This window comes from Zonotrichia leucophrys, chromosome 3 (assembly GCF_028769735.1).
Source record: "Zonotrichia leucophrys gambelii isolate GWCS_2022_RI chromosome 3, RI_Zleu_2.0, whole genome shotgun sequence".
Taxonomy (NCBI): Eukaryota; Metazoa; Chordata; class Aves; order Passeriformes; family Passerellidae; genus Zonotrichia; species Zonotrichia leucophrys.
This window is the reverse complement of record NC_088172.1, coordinates 67,657,915-67,677,659: the sequence shown is the minus strand read 5'-3', so window position 1 is coordinate 67,677,659 and position 19,745 is coordinate 67,657,915. Positions and strand designations below refer to the sequence as shown.

General features: G+C 36.4%; 1 protein-coding gene across 5 annotated transcripts in view; it reads right to left on the bottom strand.

Moving 5' to 3' along the window:
- PDE10A (phosphodiesterase 10A) overlaps positions 1–19,745 on the bottom strand; it is a 169,170-nt gene that overhangs the window by 37,889 nt on the left and 111,536 nt on the right. For all 5 annotated transcript variants that reach the window (XM_064708656.1, XM_064708652.1, XM_064708654.1 and 2 more), the window contains exons 4-7: positions 19,462–19,582; positions 17,542–17,591; positions 4,733–4,873; positions 2,213–2,368 (exon numbers count right to left, since the gene is read on the bottom strand). In XM_064708656.1, the coding sequence (XP_064564726.1) occupies positions 2,213–2,368; positions 4,733–4,873; positions 17,542–17,591; positions 19,462–19,582 (468 nt within the window). The remainder of the gene's footprint in view (positions 1–2,212; positions 2,369–4,732; positions 4,874–17,541; positions 17,592–19,461; positions 19,583–19,745) is intronic.

The window sequence follows — 19,745 nt, the reverse complement described above, 5'->3', positions numbered from 1 at the left end:
CTGATCCCTCAGCTCAAGTGTTTGAAGTATGACAGTTTCCAGGCAACATTTCAAACAAATGTCATGTAAACTGCAGCTAACTATGATGTGCTACCATGCATAATCTCCTGTCCTTGAAGCACAGGAGCTTTAAAGGAACACAGGGAACAGAAGCACAAGAGGTCAGCTTTTGCATGCCCTCCTAAAGTATTTTTTTATTTTATATTTTTAAACAGAACACTTTGCACACATTTCATAAAAATTGTTAATGGCATCCAAAAGCTTTCTGAAACCTGAAAATGAAAAGAATGCTTTAGAAAACTCAGAAAGTGACCTTAAAATATTTTTAATTTACTAATAAAATACTTTCATTCAGCAGCCAGTCTTTTCCAAATAAAACATTACGAACTTTAGCTATAGAAGCTATTTCATAAAACATTCATATTTTCATAAAAAAAATGCATGTCTGAGACTTATCTGAATTGTAGCTTGATTAATGTAATAGGACAATTTAAAAAATTAAATACATTGTGTGTAGGCTGCAGAATTAATGAAGCCTGGTTTTGTATGAATGCCTGTTCTTTGTTCTCTGAGCAAGGACAGTGGCACCACCACACTAATCTAGTTCCCTACCTTGACCTCGGTCTACTGGTGAAAAAATACAAGGTGTGACAACAAGCTGAAGTGGCACTGACTACAGAACTAATATACACAGGTAAACATCAGATGAATGCCAGAGTACTTAGCTTACTGATAAACAAAACATACACTTGACAAATACTGCTGCTGTTTTCCTTCTTTGGGAGGACTAGTTTTAGTATCTCTTGCCTGAACATCTTCTGTCTTTTTCACACAAATAATTCCTGTTCAGTACAGCTAAACTGCACCATGGTGGATCTCATACCTTTCAAGACACACCTGCCTAGAACTCGTTCCATTTTGTCCTGTGTGTTCAGATTCCCTTCTCTGGGGGATGGCACAGAGAAGAAATTCGTCTTTACATCAGAGACACGTTAATGGGGCATAACAGGGATCCTAACCTTGACATGAGAGCAAAGATGCACTTTGAACACCTTTAGTACAACACCTGCTCAGTTTTCAAATCTATTTGTATTTGGCTAACAGCTCCTAACTTCAGATTGACAAATGGGCATGTATGGACAACACAGCTACAGAGGAATTGTATGAACAGAGTAATGCATGCAGAACAGTCATGGAAAGGGGAAAATGAGTATGAATGAGAATATCTGGATAAGGAAGCATCAGAAGTTAAAAAAAGCAGAGGAGAGCTTTATGAGCATCACCTAGACTGGCAGGTCATCCAGATACCAGCACTTTATACACACTTTCTAAAGGCATCTAAGTCAGGAGACAAAGGACAGTGATCCTGACAACTCACAGAGATGGGACAGGTTAGAGAGAGACAAAGCGATCAGCTGCTAAAAGCTAAAGAAAAGCCTGACCCAAAACCAGCACATGGTTGTCAACCTAGAAATAAACCAGGAGACCACAAAGACTCAGCAGACAGCATGCCTTGTCCATCTGTTGCAAGGAATTCTGGAGGCACCACCTGGATACCTGGAACTGGAAATACCACCTAGACAGACTCATCTTGGTGCTGGAGCACGTGCGGCAGTAAAAACATGGATGCAAAGATCAGAAACCTCTTTGCTTCACTTTTGATTTAAAGTAAAATCTCTTTCCCCTCCTGCAAGACTCAGCACTGAGACTCGATAAACTGTTGCTGTAACATTGCAACACTGTTTTACGATGAGGTTCATTATTTAGAAGCTACACCAAAGAGTAAACTAAAATATTTTTTTAAATCTTACCAAAATGTAAAACAAAGCTGTACTGGAAAGTTAAGATTGAGACTCAGATAACTGATCATTGTGATTTTGCGCTTCGATGTTTGATTTACACTTACATTTCATTTACCTGCCCTGCGTTAACTTCTCGAACAACTCTGTATTGAGTTTACAATCAATACGGAAACTTTGAATCTGTTTATCCACAAAATAACAACATGAAATTCTTGTAATTGTATGTTTTATCTCCTCTGACTGAAAATTCAAATCACCACCTATTTTCTTTTCAATAATACCAAAAGCCAGCATGAAAAAAATATAAACTCACGAGAAGAGCAAGCGGAGGAAATTTGGAGTGGGGGGAGGGATGGGAGTGAAGTCCTGACCGTGGTGGGGAAGTGGGCAAAGGCTGCACAGGAGCTCACCTCTTGGTGACTGTGGTGGAAAGCTTCTTTGCCCCAGTGACGGTAAAGTTCCAGGATACCAATCAGGTCACCAATCGCTGTGACAATTGGCAGACACAGAACAGATTGGATACGGGTCCCCGACTCCAGTCCAGTACCTTTGGGAAATCGCTCATCCTAGAAAATGCAAACATAATCTGATAAGATGTGATATCTAATAAAGCATTAATAGCAAAGACATACTGATGTTTTCCTCCTCCTCCTATATGAGCAAATCTGCAGGAAAATCACAAAAGTCACAAAAACTCATCTCTCAGCATAACTTCTAGACAGTAGTAAGCCAGCAACTAAAAAATGTAATTTTGAAGTCTCAGCATTAATTTACATATACAGATAACTTTATTGATGTAAGGTCAGAATTAGCTGTGATGTTACACCCAGATTTGAGTTTGTTTATATAATGCTTTTTTCTCTATTCTCACAGGCAGAAAAAACAGCACATTATTGCCAATGCCACGCCAGATTAAATAAAAGCCCAAACAAGTAATAATACCACCCAACATCCTTCCCCCCAAAAAACCCTAAAGAATTTGTAATCACAAAGTGGACTTCCCAGATCTCAGCATTAAAGTAGACAACAGTGCTTGCAAGAAAGCAAAAACTGAAACTTGAGGCTAAGGCTTTAGGTTATACAGTTATAATCCTCAACCAACTCTTGAGGAGGAAAATGCATTCCCAAAAAAACTACACATGAGAGTAAGCATCTTCTTCCTCTTCTTACGCATCCAGAATAAACTGGCGCAAAAGATACAGAAACAAATGTTCAAATAACCCTACCAGCTTCTATGTAAGGCCCAAATACATAACTCTCAATCTTCATAGAGCATGTCCAAGGCTTTATGGCTTCACTTCCCCATGTAGGAAAACTCAGGCAGGCCTAAGAAAGCACCTGGATGTCACAGTCGGTGCGGCAGTCACTGCCCAGTGCCCAGTGTGCAAAACCCACTGCCCTGCACATCAGTGCTTCAGTACCTGATTCACACCTTCCCTGCAGGCTGTGCTTGGGCAAGAAAGACACCCCTTCAAGGCTGATCAAAATCTCTCACTTCTCAAAGAAAACAGCAAGTAATCTCTACCTTAATTACTAAGATGACAATCAATTTGAACAAATGACAGACAAAAGAGAGTGGGAAGCACTTTGAAACACGAGCCTTCTGCTTTCTCTTTTTAGTTCTGTCCTCCCACAAAAAAAGGGCTGGCAAGTCTACCTGCATGCGCTTCCCTTTTGCTGTTGAGAAGCTTCTAAAATCACACAAATGCAAACCATCTCACCAAAATGAATCTTGCTGTTTGATCAATGAATCACAAATATTAAACCAAGAAAAAATTTCAAAACTCCTCCTCACTAACCCCATGATTTTAGTAAAATCAAAATACAGAACTCTTGTATGTAAGGATATAATGATATTAATTGAAAATGACCAATAACAATTTAAACCTTTTAACTGAAAAAAAACATACAAACACATGAAATCTAAATAGTCCAGAGAGTGGAGAAAGCACTGACTATTACTACAGAGAAAGCAGTTTCTGCCTTTCAGTTTTGTGGCTCTGTTTAAGTGTACTCACGTTAGGCATTTGGTATTTGTTTATAGCCCACGTTTGCTCCACTAAGGTCATATATTTTTAAAAAAAAATTTGTTAAAAGTAGAGGCAGCAATGTTCCTTTTTTTTTTTCTTTGGTCACAGCATCTAACAATTGTTATTCTGGGAAGAACTTGAAAACATAGGGAACACTGAAGAGAGAAGAAAATGTAAACTTCCTTGGTGTTCTCAAAACCAACTAATCACAAAGTGCTTACTCAAAGTACAGTTTGAAAACCAATTTCATAAAATTTTATAAATGCAACTAATGGATGAAGTGTTTAAAAAAATTAAAAAGGACCGACATATAGAGTGTCAAGAATTATCAGAATGTCACCTCAGGAACTTCTAACTCCTGTTACAGAAAAAGGCTTGAATTTTGATATCAGTTACATTACTGCACTTTTCATGTAGATCTACTGATACTATCAGTATTTTAGCTTTACATTAGAATATGCAGAGATAAAAACCCTGCCTAATAATCAGAATTCTAACTGACATTCTTGTCAGTGTCAGCCCTGTATTAAAATTAAATCAAATTTGATCGACTACATGAAAGTCTTCTTGTTAGGGGTTAATATTTCAAGACCAAGAAGACAGGAGTTTTAATTGGTTATTTTTTCCTATTGACGGTAGTTCCATCATGTCCTTTACCTGACAACCAAAAAAAAGATAAAATAACCCAAAGTCAAAAAAACCTCAAACCTGTAAAATTAGAAATAAATGAAGTATTCTGAAATTATTCCATCAGCTAATCCAAACTCAGATTTACTTTCCTGGTATTGGGACAGATGTAAATACTATAATTAAATGTTCATCTCAATAAACATTTCAGCATCAACACATTCATTCTAAGAACATGCTGCAATATCTCATTAAGAAAATAAAGCTTTTTACCCCCAGAATATCTTCTACTAACAACGTTTTTCTGGATCTGGCTACATAAGCAGATACAGTAGTGCCATGTGCAATGGGTCCTGCAGGAATGAGTCGTGGGTGTCCTTCTTTAGCTCCCGGTGGTGTGAATACACACAGACTCTAGTTAGAAAGAAAAAAAAAAAAAAGAGAGGAAAAAAGGGAAGAAAAGCAATTAGAAAGCATGACTACTTTTACAGTTATGTACAATAAAGTAGATGATGTAGAGAAACACAGCTTTTGACAATGAAAAGTAGTTGAATAAACTCCACTTAATTCTCCTGAAATCTTAGAAAACCCCACTCTCAAGTCATCCAGGTAACTCCAGCACAATTCATGGGGAGCACAGTAGATAACTTAAGTCACTTGTTATTTATATCGGGGTAGGATTGCATTTACTTTGAACACATAATACACAGCATACAAGACTCACTCAAGATAACATTATCTTGTAAGAAAAACATTATCTTAATTTTTTTACCTACGACACTCTCATTTACTGCAATAGAAAGTACTCAAAAAGTAGAGATAATATTTAAACTTCTTGTTATATACACCAGAGATAGATGACAATGCCACACCACAATGTATTACTAACACTCCTCTTAAGAATGGCCACAGGTTGTGCTGCTGATTAATTTCACCCTCAGAATTTGCTTTCATTAGTGCTGCAATCAGACAGGAGCTGTTTTCTAGCATGGGTTATTACAGGTAAAATTTGCATACAGAAATTCAGCATCTACTATCAGCTCTAGAAAATGAAGTGACGATATAAAGTGCATCCTCTCATAATTCTCCCTTCTTTACAAACATGCATGGTCTGCTATAAAGCACTAGTACTAAACAATTCCAAAAAAAAAAAACCAACCCACTGAAATGTTCAGAAGCTAAAGAGACGCAATATAATGTACCATAAGAAGGTACTTCTGCAGTGATGAAGATTCCTTAGCTGTAATGGATTACTAGCATGTTGGATGGAGAATGTTGGGACTTTATGCTGAGGGGAAAAAATGGCCAATAAAAAGTATGAAATTCATAGCCAAAACAAGATTGAAGTCTATCCAAGAAGAATCAGTAGTCCAACCAATAGGGTATTTAGTAAGCTCAAAAGAAAAACACTCCAAATTCTGACAAAACCACTAACTGAGTACCTTTTTCTTAAGCAGAAAGTCAGTCCCAAAAAATTCAGCAAGACAAGAAAGTGAGTTTTCCATTCATTTGCTAACATGTGATATAGATGAAAATTAAACTGTCTTAAAAACAACAAGAAAATGGAGCTGCCCCAAACTATTTTAACAAGTGATTTTTTTTCAGTTGGAAGGAAAGCTGCTTTTTCCATGGACTAGCTGCTGAATATTCACATTATTTACTCCATTTTGATGTCTTGCATTACAGTACAAGCACAAGAAATCATGGAATATTCTGTTTATTCTTATCCTAAACCTGAACCTTATTCTTCAAGCCCATTTATGCTCACAGCTTCTTTCTGTGGCCCCTAGAAATAAGATGCACTTGAAAAGTCAGAATGTTTATTTTCCAGATGAATTATAAGAATTCAATTTTAAAAAAAGCAACATTCAAACAATCAAAAACCATCCAATCAATACATTGAATCTGTCAGAACAAGCCTACTCAATATACCAGAATAAAAAGCTCCATTTACTCTTACTTGCTTGTAAACTAATAAAGATACAAATAATTTTTAAATAAAAACTTAGCTTCACAGCTGCTTGCCTTCATAAGCTTCAGTTCATGTTTTTACATGCACTTAAATAGAATGAAAAAGAACATTTTACATAACATAGCCAAGAAAAGCACACCATGATTTAAAAAAAAAAAAAAAAAAAGGACATTCTAATAAAACTGAGGAAACCACAGATCTTTGTTTATTTAGATCAGTGTTCTGGTATAAAATAATTTTCAAAAAATAAAAAAGGTAGTAAAATATCAAGAGCATAGAAATACTGAAATACATATCATAGTCTGATCTGCTATACTATATACTTAAGATCTACTATTTAAAATATACTCTTATAATAGGAAAAGCAACTGAAAAAGTGGTTTCTGTTGAAGAGTACTGCAAAATGTAGAGATGTAACAGAATGTTAAAAGTCTGATTTATGTAGTCCAAGTAGTGGAATGAGTCAAAATCAACAGGACAGAGAGCAAAGCTGATTTTGCTGAAGATGCCAAAGAATAACTCTTTTATTAACACCTTCTTCTATGCTTCAGATACATTTGGTTCTTTTTACCATGGTATCAATGCATTACATATAGCAATGTAATCGTGCTACTTAAATTATGTGTGTAAAATATGCTTTTCACACTCATCTCCTGAGGATGCCCAGTCCTAAACATAATACAATGCACAAATCTTTTCTCAGAAAGAGCTTCTCAAAACAAAAAAGAAAAAAAAAAAAAAAAAAAAAGGAAGAAAATCAAACAACTTGCACCAGAAAACAAAGAATTCACTTCTCCCACACCTTCAGTGGCCAAAAACCTGTGCTGACTTTATGAAGTATTCCCTGCTAAGGCTGCTTCCACCAGCACAGTCTTTCCTGTGTCCTTGTGTATCATTCTGTCTGGTAAACCCCTCTGTTGCTAACACAATAAAGTATTGCTGTGAACAAGTTTCCCTATGCTGAAAGAAGTTTGTGAGCATTATTTTACTTCCAGCTTGTGCAAAAAGGAGTTACAGAAGCAACCCCATTCTGCTTCTAAGGAAAGTTGCAAACCTGCGGCTAAGGGGTCAGTGATCTAAAAACTCTTCTAACTACCCAACAGGTTCTAAATTTGCCACTGTTCCTCCTAACTGCAGAGGTAGAAATGACTGTGCAGAACAAATGATAATGTTATCCTAACCAGGCAGCATTATTAAAAAAAAAGGCAATTTTTCTCCTAACCATATATGAACCAAAATTAATCCATAAGCTTCTACCATTCCACACTGACTTTATACATACAGCTAATAAATTGCTGTGAGTGGTTGTACATTCCACATTTGATGAATTTAAATCTGAATGAGTTTAAATGTTTATTGCCAATTAATTATGTAGAAATGTCTCCAATAGAAGGCATCAATGGCAAGGTCAGCCAAACAAAACAAAGTAAACTGGGCTCTGCTCTACTATAGCATGTTACTGAAATAATCTCTGAGGTACCCCAGAGACAGACCTTTATGGGAATCTCTAAAATTAACACTCTCAAAAAACAGCAGGTTTTTCACATCACCTATCCAGCTCACTTTTATTTTCTTTCTCTTAAGAAAATACTTATGAAAAGAAATGTACTGCAGTGATGGTAAAGTTTGGGGGACATCTACTTTCTTCTAACTGTGAACAACTCCAGCATTCTTTCAATTTGCAAATGTACATTCCAATATTCTTTCACTAGCTCAAAAAGTAACTAGAAGTGTTTCCATACAGACATGAGATATATTGCATACAGCTTCACAAGTAAATGAAGAAATTAATAAATTTGGCCCTTTGAAATTAACTTGCATTTTCTCAGATGGTCTGAATATTTTACTTCAAAAAAGACATTTTGTGTTTCTGATAATGAGAATAAACAATGATTAATAATCAAAAAAGAAACGAGTGGATCTTCATCCACAAGTTAACCAATATATAGTCAATAAAAAAGGAAATATGAGAATATTAGGGCCCCTGATTTCCCAAACACTATACTGATAACTCACAATGCAGTAAAAGGAGACAGCAGGACATTTGTGCACTGCTCACAGACTCTTTTGCTGCTACTATCACTTGCAGTGAGCCTCTAAGTCAGTATCAGAAAGAAATAAATACAAATAGCTCATTACTGATAATGCTATGTCACTGTCTCTCTCCAGGCAAAAGTTAAATACTAAAAGATAACTAGTGTAGAAAGAGCATTAGGTATCTCTTCTGCTGATGAGACAGAAGGCAACCAAAATGGGAGATTCAGTCTGGATCTGAAAAACTACCAAAAGGGCAAACATTGACTTGGAGAGGGAATCCTTTGGAAGCTTCCAGGTTCAGGCATTCTGGCACCTGGCAATCCACAGGACTCTCTAATTCCCAATTTTGACCTATTTACCCTCCTTCCAGACAAAGGCAGAACCTCCTTTCCTACATCAGTCTTAACTACCCTATTGAAAATACTCTTCCAATAAGTTCCATATGGTGATGGACTTCTTTCTTTACATGTAGTAGGCAGGGGAACACTAAAGTTTGACATCAAGAACTTCCTGTAACTGGTCGAAACCCTAGAGCACATGAAGTTCTTTCTTTCCTTCCACCTGTGACAGGACAGATTGCTCTGGGTGGGCCTAAAATCTTTGAAATTACTCCTCCCCTCCTTGTTTAGTCACTTAATTCACTTTTATAAATCGACAGCCAAATAATCTCCTATTAATTCTGATGGATGTAACAGTGTGGTTTGGAATCCACTAATGACCTATCATGAACACAGAGATCAAGAGGTTGTTAAAAAAGCAAACTGAAGCAAAACAGAAAGTCCAAAAGAAATTGTGACCTTAACAAATGTTTACACACTGGTGAACACAGACAAATATTGCAAAATTCACCATTTCATCTTGGTGGTATTAGGCTACATAGTTGAAGGATTCAATGATCTCAGAGTTTTTTCCAACTTAAAACATTCTATTGATTCTATTCTATAAGCCATGTTTCTTAGGCACTCTAGGTATAGGTAACATATTGTTGTCTCTAATATATTTTAAAAATACTAATATATATACAAGCCTGCTAGTATACAGGAATGCAGAATGATGTACTGTAACTGTTTCTTGAGGGATATAAAGATGAAAACATCCTCAATTCACAAATAAACTTGGCTTTCAGAGACATAACAAGATCAGAATATACTCAATAAGCCATAATACCATGGGGTTTGGTGCTCTTTCCTTGGTACTATGCACTCAGTCTAGTAACATTATTAAGTAATTTATCTTGAATCTCTTACTGTGGCTGAAAAAGCCTTCTTTACTCCTCATCTCTAACAGCTAAGAGCATGCACATGAAGAATTACTCATGTTCATCTTGTCATACTGGCGTAACTTGGCCCCACTGTTGGTTTCTCTAGTGAAAATCTAATGCTTGACAGAGACAGCAGAATAAAATACCAATAAAAGAAAATACAAATAGTAGCAGCAAGTATCATAACACAATAGCATCCGCAACTCTTGACAGATATTGTTACAGCACTAAGTGAGAAAACTGCAGTTTTCAGTGATTTCCATCTTAGGCTCTTCTGATGAAGATGACAACCACCAGTATAATTGATGCTCTTTTTCTAGCCACTGTTGGTATGCAGTTTGTTGGAATCCAGCTCAACACCGAATCCTATCTCACAAAACCTAGAAACCATTCAACCAACTACATAAAGTTTGTCAGGATTGGAATTAAACTGCAAACATGTATTCATCATCATCATAATTTCACAAACAGTTATTTCTTCTTTTCATGTAACTACTCATAACTAACCAAATGACAATCATAAACCAATTTTTCTAAAAGCTCCTTGCAGAAAAGTAGTCTGGATAAGAACCAAACATTTTAATGATTAAAATGAAGGATGAGTACACATGAGACAAGCATTCTGCTAACAAACTATTTTGGTGGTACAGGTGACTGGATTTTGATCTAGTTTATTCCTCAGGACAATCTGCTAATAAAACTGGTCCTAAAATGCTTCATGGGAAATCATTTCATATTCAACTGACATTAAATGAAAGCCTTCATACTAAAGCATTGCTATGTGATTCGATGCTTGGGGGAAAGAAAAAATTAAAGAGAAAATGGAAATTGATCAAGCTGATATTAAGTGAGTTTAATGGCCTCTGGTGCTCACATCTGTTTCTGTTCAATAACAGCAATAGATTTTCACTCTTGGTAAAGGACAACTTAAATGTAAGACCACACAACTGAGCGATAAAATTATCTGTAGATATTTACAAAGGCTGTGTCCTAAGGTCTGGATTTTTAGCAAGAATAAAACTCAACATAACAGGCAAAGATGACCAAGAAAAACAAACTAACATGATTTAATTTGGAAATTATTTACAGCCAAGTCCCTTGCATTTGTTATGTGGCATATTTGAAGAAGGAGTCCAACACTGTCATGCAAAAAGCTTAAAGAGCTCTAGGAAATTATGGGTTTAAGCATAAGTGCCACAGTCTGACTGTACGAGGGAGGCACACAGAGATAAAAGAAGACACCAGATAAAAACACCAGCAACTGCCCCCATTGTTTATAAAAAACTTGTTTCCTTTGCAATATAACACAGTGTATTAGAGGAGATTTGCAATTTTAAGCCACATCATATGCACAAATGTTGGATACCAGTGAAATGAAGATGGTGCACTTACTGTAGAACTACTAACAGTTGGGTTTGTTTTGTTTTTCTTTTGTTTTTGGCAGAAGGGTTCTGTCTTCACCCTTCTGAATAGTATCAATTTTTAACTGCACTTAACTCCTGGAAACTTTCCAGTTGATTTACACAAAAAAAACCACCACGAGAGTTATAGAAGTTCATTGACACAGAAAATCAAGTTGATATGCCTCCCTACCATCCCTTCAATTTAAAGGCATGGTGTGCTAAGCATTTTTCTCTAAGACCTTCGGCAGAACAGGTCCCAAACACTCCTCCAGGGATGAGGATCCCTGAGCTTGCACAAGTAACAGACTGTCACGCTTCCTTACAGCCACAGCTGAGGAAGTTTTCCCAATGCCAAGTCAAGCACACTGCTTCTTGCCCTACACACCATAGGTATTGGAGATGATTCCCTTCCTCTCTGCCTTATCCAAGCTTATCTTCACCCCTCAACTTTCTTTTCTTTAGACTAAGCAAAACCACTTTTGTTTCCTGACCACTGTCTCTGCTCTCTCCTGAACTCACTTCAGCTCCTCCAATTCTATTTTTTCTTAAAGTGCTGTGTTTAAATGTTTTATTCCATCTGAGGCTTTAGCAGTGGAGAGAGAAAAAGGAAAAATACATTAGGACTAGAGTTCTGTTTGTGATACATACAAAAGTGTACTTTTAATTACAGCAATGATTATTGCAGACTTATTTTTACCTTCAAATTCACTGAAAACACTAGAATATTTCTCAGAGTCATCAACTGCCCCACACAGAGAGAGGCAATATGTGGAAAGCCAAGCACTTAGCTGAATCATTGTCTGGTTTCTTCTGATCATTTTCCAAAGCCCATTTTGAAATCAAATCTGCTCCTACAAACATATCTGCAGTCCTGTACTCTTTCTTTACCTGTGCATTAATGAATATAGTAAGCAAAACCAGATACCTGAATAAATCGCTGCAGATTTATGCAAAACCACCTTCCATTCTGATAGTGAAACACAAACAACTGGACTCTGTCTAGTTTTCTAGTGATTTCTGCATTCTACCTATAGCATGTACTGATGTATGCACAAACTGGGGAATGAGATGCTGGAGAGCAGCACCACAGAAAGGGACCTGGGGGTTCTGGTTGATGGCAAATTGAACCTGAACCAGCAGTGCCCTGGCAGCCAGGGGGCCAGCCCTGTCCTGGGGGCATCAGGCACAGCATCACCAGCAGGGCAAGGGAGGGGATTGTGCTGCTCTGCTCTGAGCCGGGGCAGCCTCACCTCCAGTGCTGGGGGCAGTTTTGGGTGGCACAATGCAAAAAACGACATTAAGCTCTCAGAGAATGTCCAAACCACAGCAACAAGGATGATGAAGAGCCTTGAGGAGCAGCCAAGGTCACTTGGTCTGTTCAGACTGGAGAAGAGAAGACTGACAGGAGACCTCACTGCAATTACAGCTTTCTCATGAGGGGAGCAGGAGGGGCAGGAACTGATCTCTGCTCTGTGGTGACAGTGACAGGACCTGGGGGAATGGCTTGAAGCTGTGTCAGGGGAGGTCTAGGATGGCTATTATGAAAAGGTTCTATATCCAGAGGGTGGTTGGGCACTGGAACAGCTCCTCAGGGAAGTGGTCATAGCACCAGCCTGGCAGAGTTCAGGACAATGCTCTCAGGCACAGGCCAGTTCTTGTGGTGTCCTGTGCAGGCCAGGAAGTGGATTTCAATGATCCTGATGGGTGCCTTCCAACTCAGTATATTCTATGATACTTTAATCATGAACACATTCCAGAAGTCCATTTACCTGAATATTAAATTAAACAAGACCAAATTTCCCTAAGATACATTTTGACAGTTATTTATTTCTTTCAGCTTGATAATTTATTGACTCAAATTTAAACTCTAACACTGTACCTAAACAAGCGCTTTCACTCTCCACTGAGTATCACTATTCACTGGCAACAGATTTCTTCCACTTTACATATAAAAGAACGCCATGGTCTTAGAACTGATTCAAGGATAAAGACCAAAGTTTCCTGGATTGACTTGCAACTAGAAGGATTTCACCCGGAAACATGTCTAAAAGACTCAAATCTCAGAGAAGATGTCTATGCATTCAAAAACCAGAGATAGTAGGCAGTACATGCTTTTTCCTGTTCTTAATTCAAATCACCCACCTCATAAACTCACTAGGTGGCACTGCATACACATCAAGTGGCAACAACTTTTGCATGACTAGAAATTAAAGAACGGCTTAATAAAATACACCCTGAAGCACAGAGTATGTGCACATATTTGTGGCCTCGCATAATTATTTCTTACAATAAAGCTATTGGAAACTTCTGTCTGAAGCGAGGATAATCTGTTTGTCAACACAATTTGCAGTTTCAGGAACTAAGCAACACAAGACCGAGTAAAAGTTGCTTTAAGTGTATGCCTGTTAAACACGTAGTCATACATCTTTACATAGGAATCACGGTGTAATCATGAGGCAAATTACTCATACAAGTAAGAACTATAAACAAGAAGTATCTGAAGAATTGATTAAGGTAGTAATACATTAGGAACTCTATAACTGTGATAAGTATTTTAGAAATAGTGCCTTGTAAAGATGTCAGCTTAGGGACTTAAATGCCTAGCTAGCATGATACTTAGGCAATTGATTTACACACACGGTACCCAATATGAGGATTTCAGTAAATCCTTTAAGACATGTTTGAAGATGATACTTAATCAAGGTCATAACAGGAGAATTACGAACTGTTGTTCATTCATCCCCATAAGAAACAAAAAAGAAAATGTCCTTTGCTGGAGAGTTGTGAAACATTCCTGTTTGATTTGGAAGTGTTTCTGTTCTCCAGTATATAGAATTTGTAAAACAGCTGCTATGTACCTGAGAAAAAAACAACTTTATTTGCATAACTACACTAACCCATGGACACGGATAATCCCTTAGATGTGAAGAAAGTTCAAAAACCAGAGGCAGTATGGGCCCAGGTCTGTTCAGATTATGACCCAGATGTGGAAGGTCTACTGTTTTTAGCACAAGTACTTTGCAATTCATTCTAGCACATACACAGCACAGGCAGAACCAGATTCTGAAACACTGGGCAACTTCACAGGGAAGGAAGGAGCTGGGCATGCAAGGGGTGCTTACCTGCTAGAGGGCAATCATTTGAAAAACAGAATCACCATCAGAACACTCTCAGATAGGACTGCACTGAGTGGTAGTGCTTTCAAGCAATTTGAACACCCAGAAGGATGCTACAATAATTGAACTATCCACACTGGAATCATTCTGGCACCAATTCTGAGTATTACTTGCATTAAAAAAATTCACTCGAATCTGCAATTGATGTGGCATCTTCTACTTCAAGCAAATTCACTCAAGTCAATATCTTGAAGGCATTCAACCTGAACTGTCAGCCAGAAGTTATTTAGTCCTTATGCTTCTTTCCAACTCTAATATAGTATGTAAACTTCAATAGAGAGAAAGAAAATAAGGCTGTAAAAAGTTTTTTATATGGACAGATATTTTTACAAACTTACTTTGGTGCCATTAAACTCCAAAGGATTCTTTTCTAAAGCACTGTCCTCCTTTAAAGGCAAGTGTATCATCTATGTTTTGCAAAAAGAAAGGGACTGGCTAATCTAGAGCTTTTCCTCAAACTAGATGAATTTTCTTTCAGTACTAATGTAATTTTCATGTAAAGAAAATTCTGCCTATATTAAATATGGCACCAAAGAATGATTTAGCGTGCACTCTTAATAATCCATTAAAAAAGCAATTTACAATGATATGGCAATTTTCTTAATATTAAGAAATAATAGCACAAATTATGTAGTAATCATTTACTAGTTTTCATTTTTCAAAAATTAAGCATTTTTGTAAAATGAAAATTATCTTATATCCTAATTAGAAACTCACTGTTTAATCCAGGCTAAAGGTAGTTAAAGATATCTCATATTGCAAAAATTCTCCTTTGATGACATTACCATAAACCAAAATTCGCAAATCTGGATTAATTTAAACAAGCAAAAGTATATCTATACACATTTAAAGCAGGAACTGAAATGAAGTAGAGTTAGTGCTTATGCTTCAGGTTTGGCCATAAATTCTCTTACAGAATATAGTCAGAACACACACACCACTAAATATTAGAAAACCATTTGAAAGCAGTTATCTACTTGTTAATAGGATTCCTCCATTTTTACACACTCCCATCCCAAAACTTGATTCCCAAAAAGATGTACACACACATACACACAGACACACATTCCTAGCCACATACCAAGCAGATATTTTCTAAGCTAATGAACAAAAAGCCCAATGCTAAATTGGGGGGATAGGGTCAGGGGGTGGTGGTGGGGTCAGGGGAAGGATTTTGCCAAATTTGCAAAATTCAAGTCCCATATCTACCACCAAAATCTTAAGCCAGCTAAAGGCAGATACTATTCTTCAACACAGGGCCATAGATATTCAGCAAATACTTCATGGATGCTAATCAAAGGGGTTTTGGGTTTTTTTGGTGGTTTTTTTTTTTGGGGGGGGGGTTGTTGTTTTTTTTTTAAATTTCAGCTTAAAGAATTAGCTCATTCCTGATTTTGCTACGCAGAATCTTTTCGTTCCCATTTTAAAAAGACATTTAATAAAAGTAAATAAAACCTCATTGCCAGTGCTTGCTGGGCAGTGGCTAATCTCACTTGGATACATGCGTTAAATTAAATATTCAAGAGACAAAGGCTACCCAAATTAATTTACAATGACAATTTATTATAAGAAATAGGCTAATGCATTACCATTTAGCTACAAGACTACAAACACGAGTTTGGCCCAAAGCCCACTAAAGTGAATGGAAAATCTCACACTAACTTCAAAGGACTTGGGATCAGTCCCTATAGTAACTACATGAAGAACATTCCATTTTGGGTGATGCAGCTACATAGCAGTGGTTAATAAAGCCAATGTGTGTTTTTAGTGGTTGGAGCTTTTTTTCAGGAAAGAGTTGTACTGGAATACTGGGAAGCAAATAGATTCATCTGCCTAATATGTTATTAAAAAAAAAAAAGAAAAGAAAAAGCAGAAGGTCATGTAGTACCCAGGCCCTTTTTGAGCCTCAACTCAAAAAGGCTGTGAGTAATGCCATATTATGCCATACTAATCTAATAGGAAAAACCTCACTATAGCAAAAATTCTCCTTGTCTCAAGCAGTAAAGTTAATTTTACTGTAATCTTTTAGAAAGCATTCAGAGATGAGCATGCTCAGCTGGCAGGCAGTCACTGCCACCAAAGCTGTCGAGAGCTGTGCATCTGGGATGGAGGCTGAACTTCCTGCAGGTTCTTGCCTCCGGCAGCAGGAGGGAAATTTTCAGTGACTGCTTCTATCACCCCTACCCGTGACAATGAATGCTGTCACCTACTAATAAGAACCAAAGACGGCATTCAAAATGATGAACAACATGTTTCTTAAATTATATCTCTCAGTGAAAGAGTTATTTAACAATATATGCTATTTATTTGCTTAACAGAAGTCCTTGAGAGAAGAAAGAACTTTTGAATAATAAAGTGGGTTATCTTTATTATGTGAAACAGTTATATCACAAAAAATGCAAAACTTCATTTCCATTTCTTATAGGAAATTTCTGTATGGGCCTTCTTCCATATCAAATTACCTGCAGGTTTGTACATCTTCAATTCTGTTACCACTACTTCAAAAAAGTAACTTTTACAGTTTTTTTCTGAATCCAAATATTGCACAACATGCAAAGGAAATTGCAAGGCTAATTGGCTAATGGACTATAGAAGAATAAGTTATCAAAACTGACTGCGTAAAGTAAGGAAAAAATAAGATGAGAAAAAATATTTTCCTCTCTAATCACTGCTTGTTTCTTGAACCAATGAAAGACTGCACCGAATTTCCTTCTGGTAGCCATTCAAAGTAATTACAAAGTCTCGTATCATGCTAACTGTACAAATCCAACTGGATAGAAAAAGATGCAAGGTATTCTAACATTCAAATAACAAAAGAACAAATATTTGGCTTGCTGTTGTTTGAATTATTACATCAGAAAGTAACTGAATTACTAATTTTTAAATTTTTATTTTATGTAACCAGAACCTACATCACTTCACTATCAAGTTGCAGCTGACAATTAACATCTAAAAAAAATCAAAGAGATAACTAGATGCAAAGAAAAGGCTATGCAGACATTAAATCCAAGTAAAGTTTCCTGTTTCTTAAAGACAATTTATAATAGGGTTAAATCACAAGTTAAGCTTCCAGAGTCAGAGAAACAATAGCATTATTGCCAAATCTTTAAAAAAAACCAAAAAGAACAAGGATCTAAATGGAGAGAATATTTTTTTTCATTACCACCATTATTATATTAGAAAACATACTTGTGATGGTACAGAAAAGCAGCATTTTAATCCAGTATACTTACATTATTGCATTCTCCCAGGAAATATAGTGCAAATCCATCAGCTTTTGTAGCTGTCAAAGCAATAACAAAAGAAATAATTGTACTCACAGAGATAAATCAAACTTAGGCAACATCTTTGAGGTGAAACCACAGATTCAATTCCACTCAGGATAAACATCTACCATTCAAAAGATTAAGGTCTTCTGCCATGTCTCCTGAAACTTCCACGAGTCTATAAAGTTAGAGGTTCTTGCTTTCTTCATTGCCATTTACAGCATTTTAAAAGATAATTAGAAACATCTATACTTCAAGGCCTAATGTCTGTAAAAGCAAATGAATCCAAACACTAGATGTAACGTTAAAAAGTGTATTTACAATATAATCTGTCAGACACCACTGCAATTTTTATGAGTAAAATAAATGCCAATTGTAAATGTTAAGCTATATTTGTCCTTGCTTTAAGAGAGAAAATCATGGGAAAATGAGGAGTTACAAATACTGCCATAAAAATGTGTTTCCAAACAAACTGCTTCTATTTTCTGCACCTAGTCCATATTAAAAATAGTAACACTCACCAGAAAGTTTATACTTTATAGATTTCTGCCAAATTAAGAGTGTGGTATGAAACAGGGTAAAGTCAAGTTCCTTAAACTCTCAAAAGCTTAAAGTCAACCAACCATCATAACTTATCCTCAAAATCAGAACAATATACAGCAGAAAATGTTTCTCAGCCTGCTTTACGCAACAGCTTTGGATCATGTGTCTTTCCAAAAGTTCATAAACATTCTAAAAGAGAGTAAAAAGACTTATCTGGTACCTATTATTTTATGAATTAACTCAAAAATATTTTTAGTACATTTCAGTGGAAAACATTTTACTTGTGTGCAATCAAATCAAATGGCTTTCTTAATGTCTTTGACCAAAGGAAAAAAGTTCCACTGTGTAGTTACTTGCTCATTATCAACTGTGCAGCATTATTAAGAGTTGAGGGCAGAGTAATTTGCATTCAGATTTTAAATCCTTCAGCTGTAGTACGTAAGTATATTTACCTACAAGTCAAATGAGTACTGTAAAGGAAATAATACATAAAAAGCCCTCCCATCTGCTATTCAAAAGAAAAAAAAAACTTGTAATACATAAGCACTCTGTATGGTCCAGTCTCACTTGCTGCTTATTAACAAATTTGTTTTGCTGTGAGTTGGACATCAATATCCAAATAGCAGCCTAAGCAAAATCAGCAGATTTTGCAGAGAAAATGTTCTTTTAAAACATCATATATATAAACCAGAACTATTACTCATCGGTACAAAATTATGAAGCAGCTGGGACAGTAAAACCTTTCTAAAGAGCTGAATGAAATCTACTGTGACACTTCTAATTGAAGTCTGAGTACATCTACTCTGGCTAAAAAGAAGCCAAATTACACTTGTATTGTTATTGAGAGTGTTTTGTTTGTTCTTAATTTTTAACTTTTGATCATATGCAGTATTTTCTTACCACAAAAGGTACTTACATCAGATAGAAAAAAATAGTTAAATAACTGAGTTTGAGATCACATAAAAGATATGCCTTTTTCCAGTGGCATTTCAATTGTTTCAAAAGGAATTTAAATATGCAGTGATATTACTGATAGACTTTCATTTTCTTACTTTCACTACTGAAATTGCAACACCATCATAACCAGAACAGATTCTCTGGTTCATTTAACACAAGACTCTAATATCACAATAGGACATGCAACTCTCTCCACAGATGAAATTCACTTCAGTGCAGCTAGGGATTCACTGAGGGACAGAAGGTGAAGTCAGTTCACACTGAGAGAACATCCAATGGGAACACTGTTATCCCTAAGTACCTGTCTTTATTAATTAAACCACGTAAGAAATGTGCTGTGCACTGATGCTGAGTAACAGCTCAGAGACACCTGATTCTCCTTCTTACCTATTTTAATGATGCTGCTCAGTTCATACAGAAGCAGTTGGTTATCTCCTCCTGTATCCAGGCGCTGCTCTATGTAGCTGTTCAACTCGTACACTACGCCTTGCATATTCGTATCCTGGTACTATGGGAGCAAAGATGAGAAAAACATTTTAGAATAACTGAGATGCATTTTGCAGGTTAAAAATATACAAATTCATTAAAAATAATATGTCAAGATTTCAGTGCTGAGCCAAGCAGAGCTGTCCTAATCCAGCTACCTGAAGAGCAAGGTCACCTCTAAACAA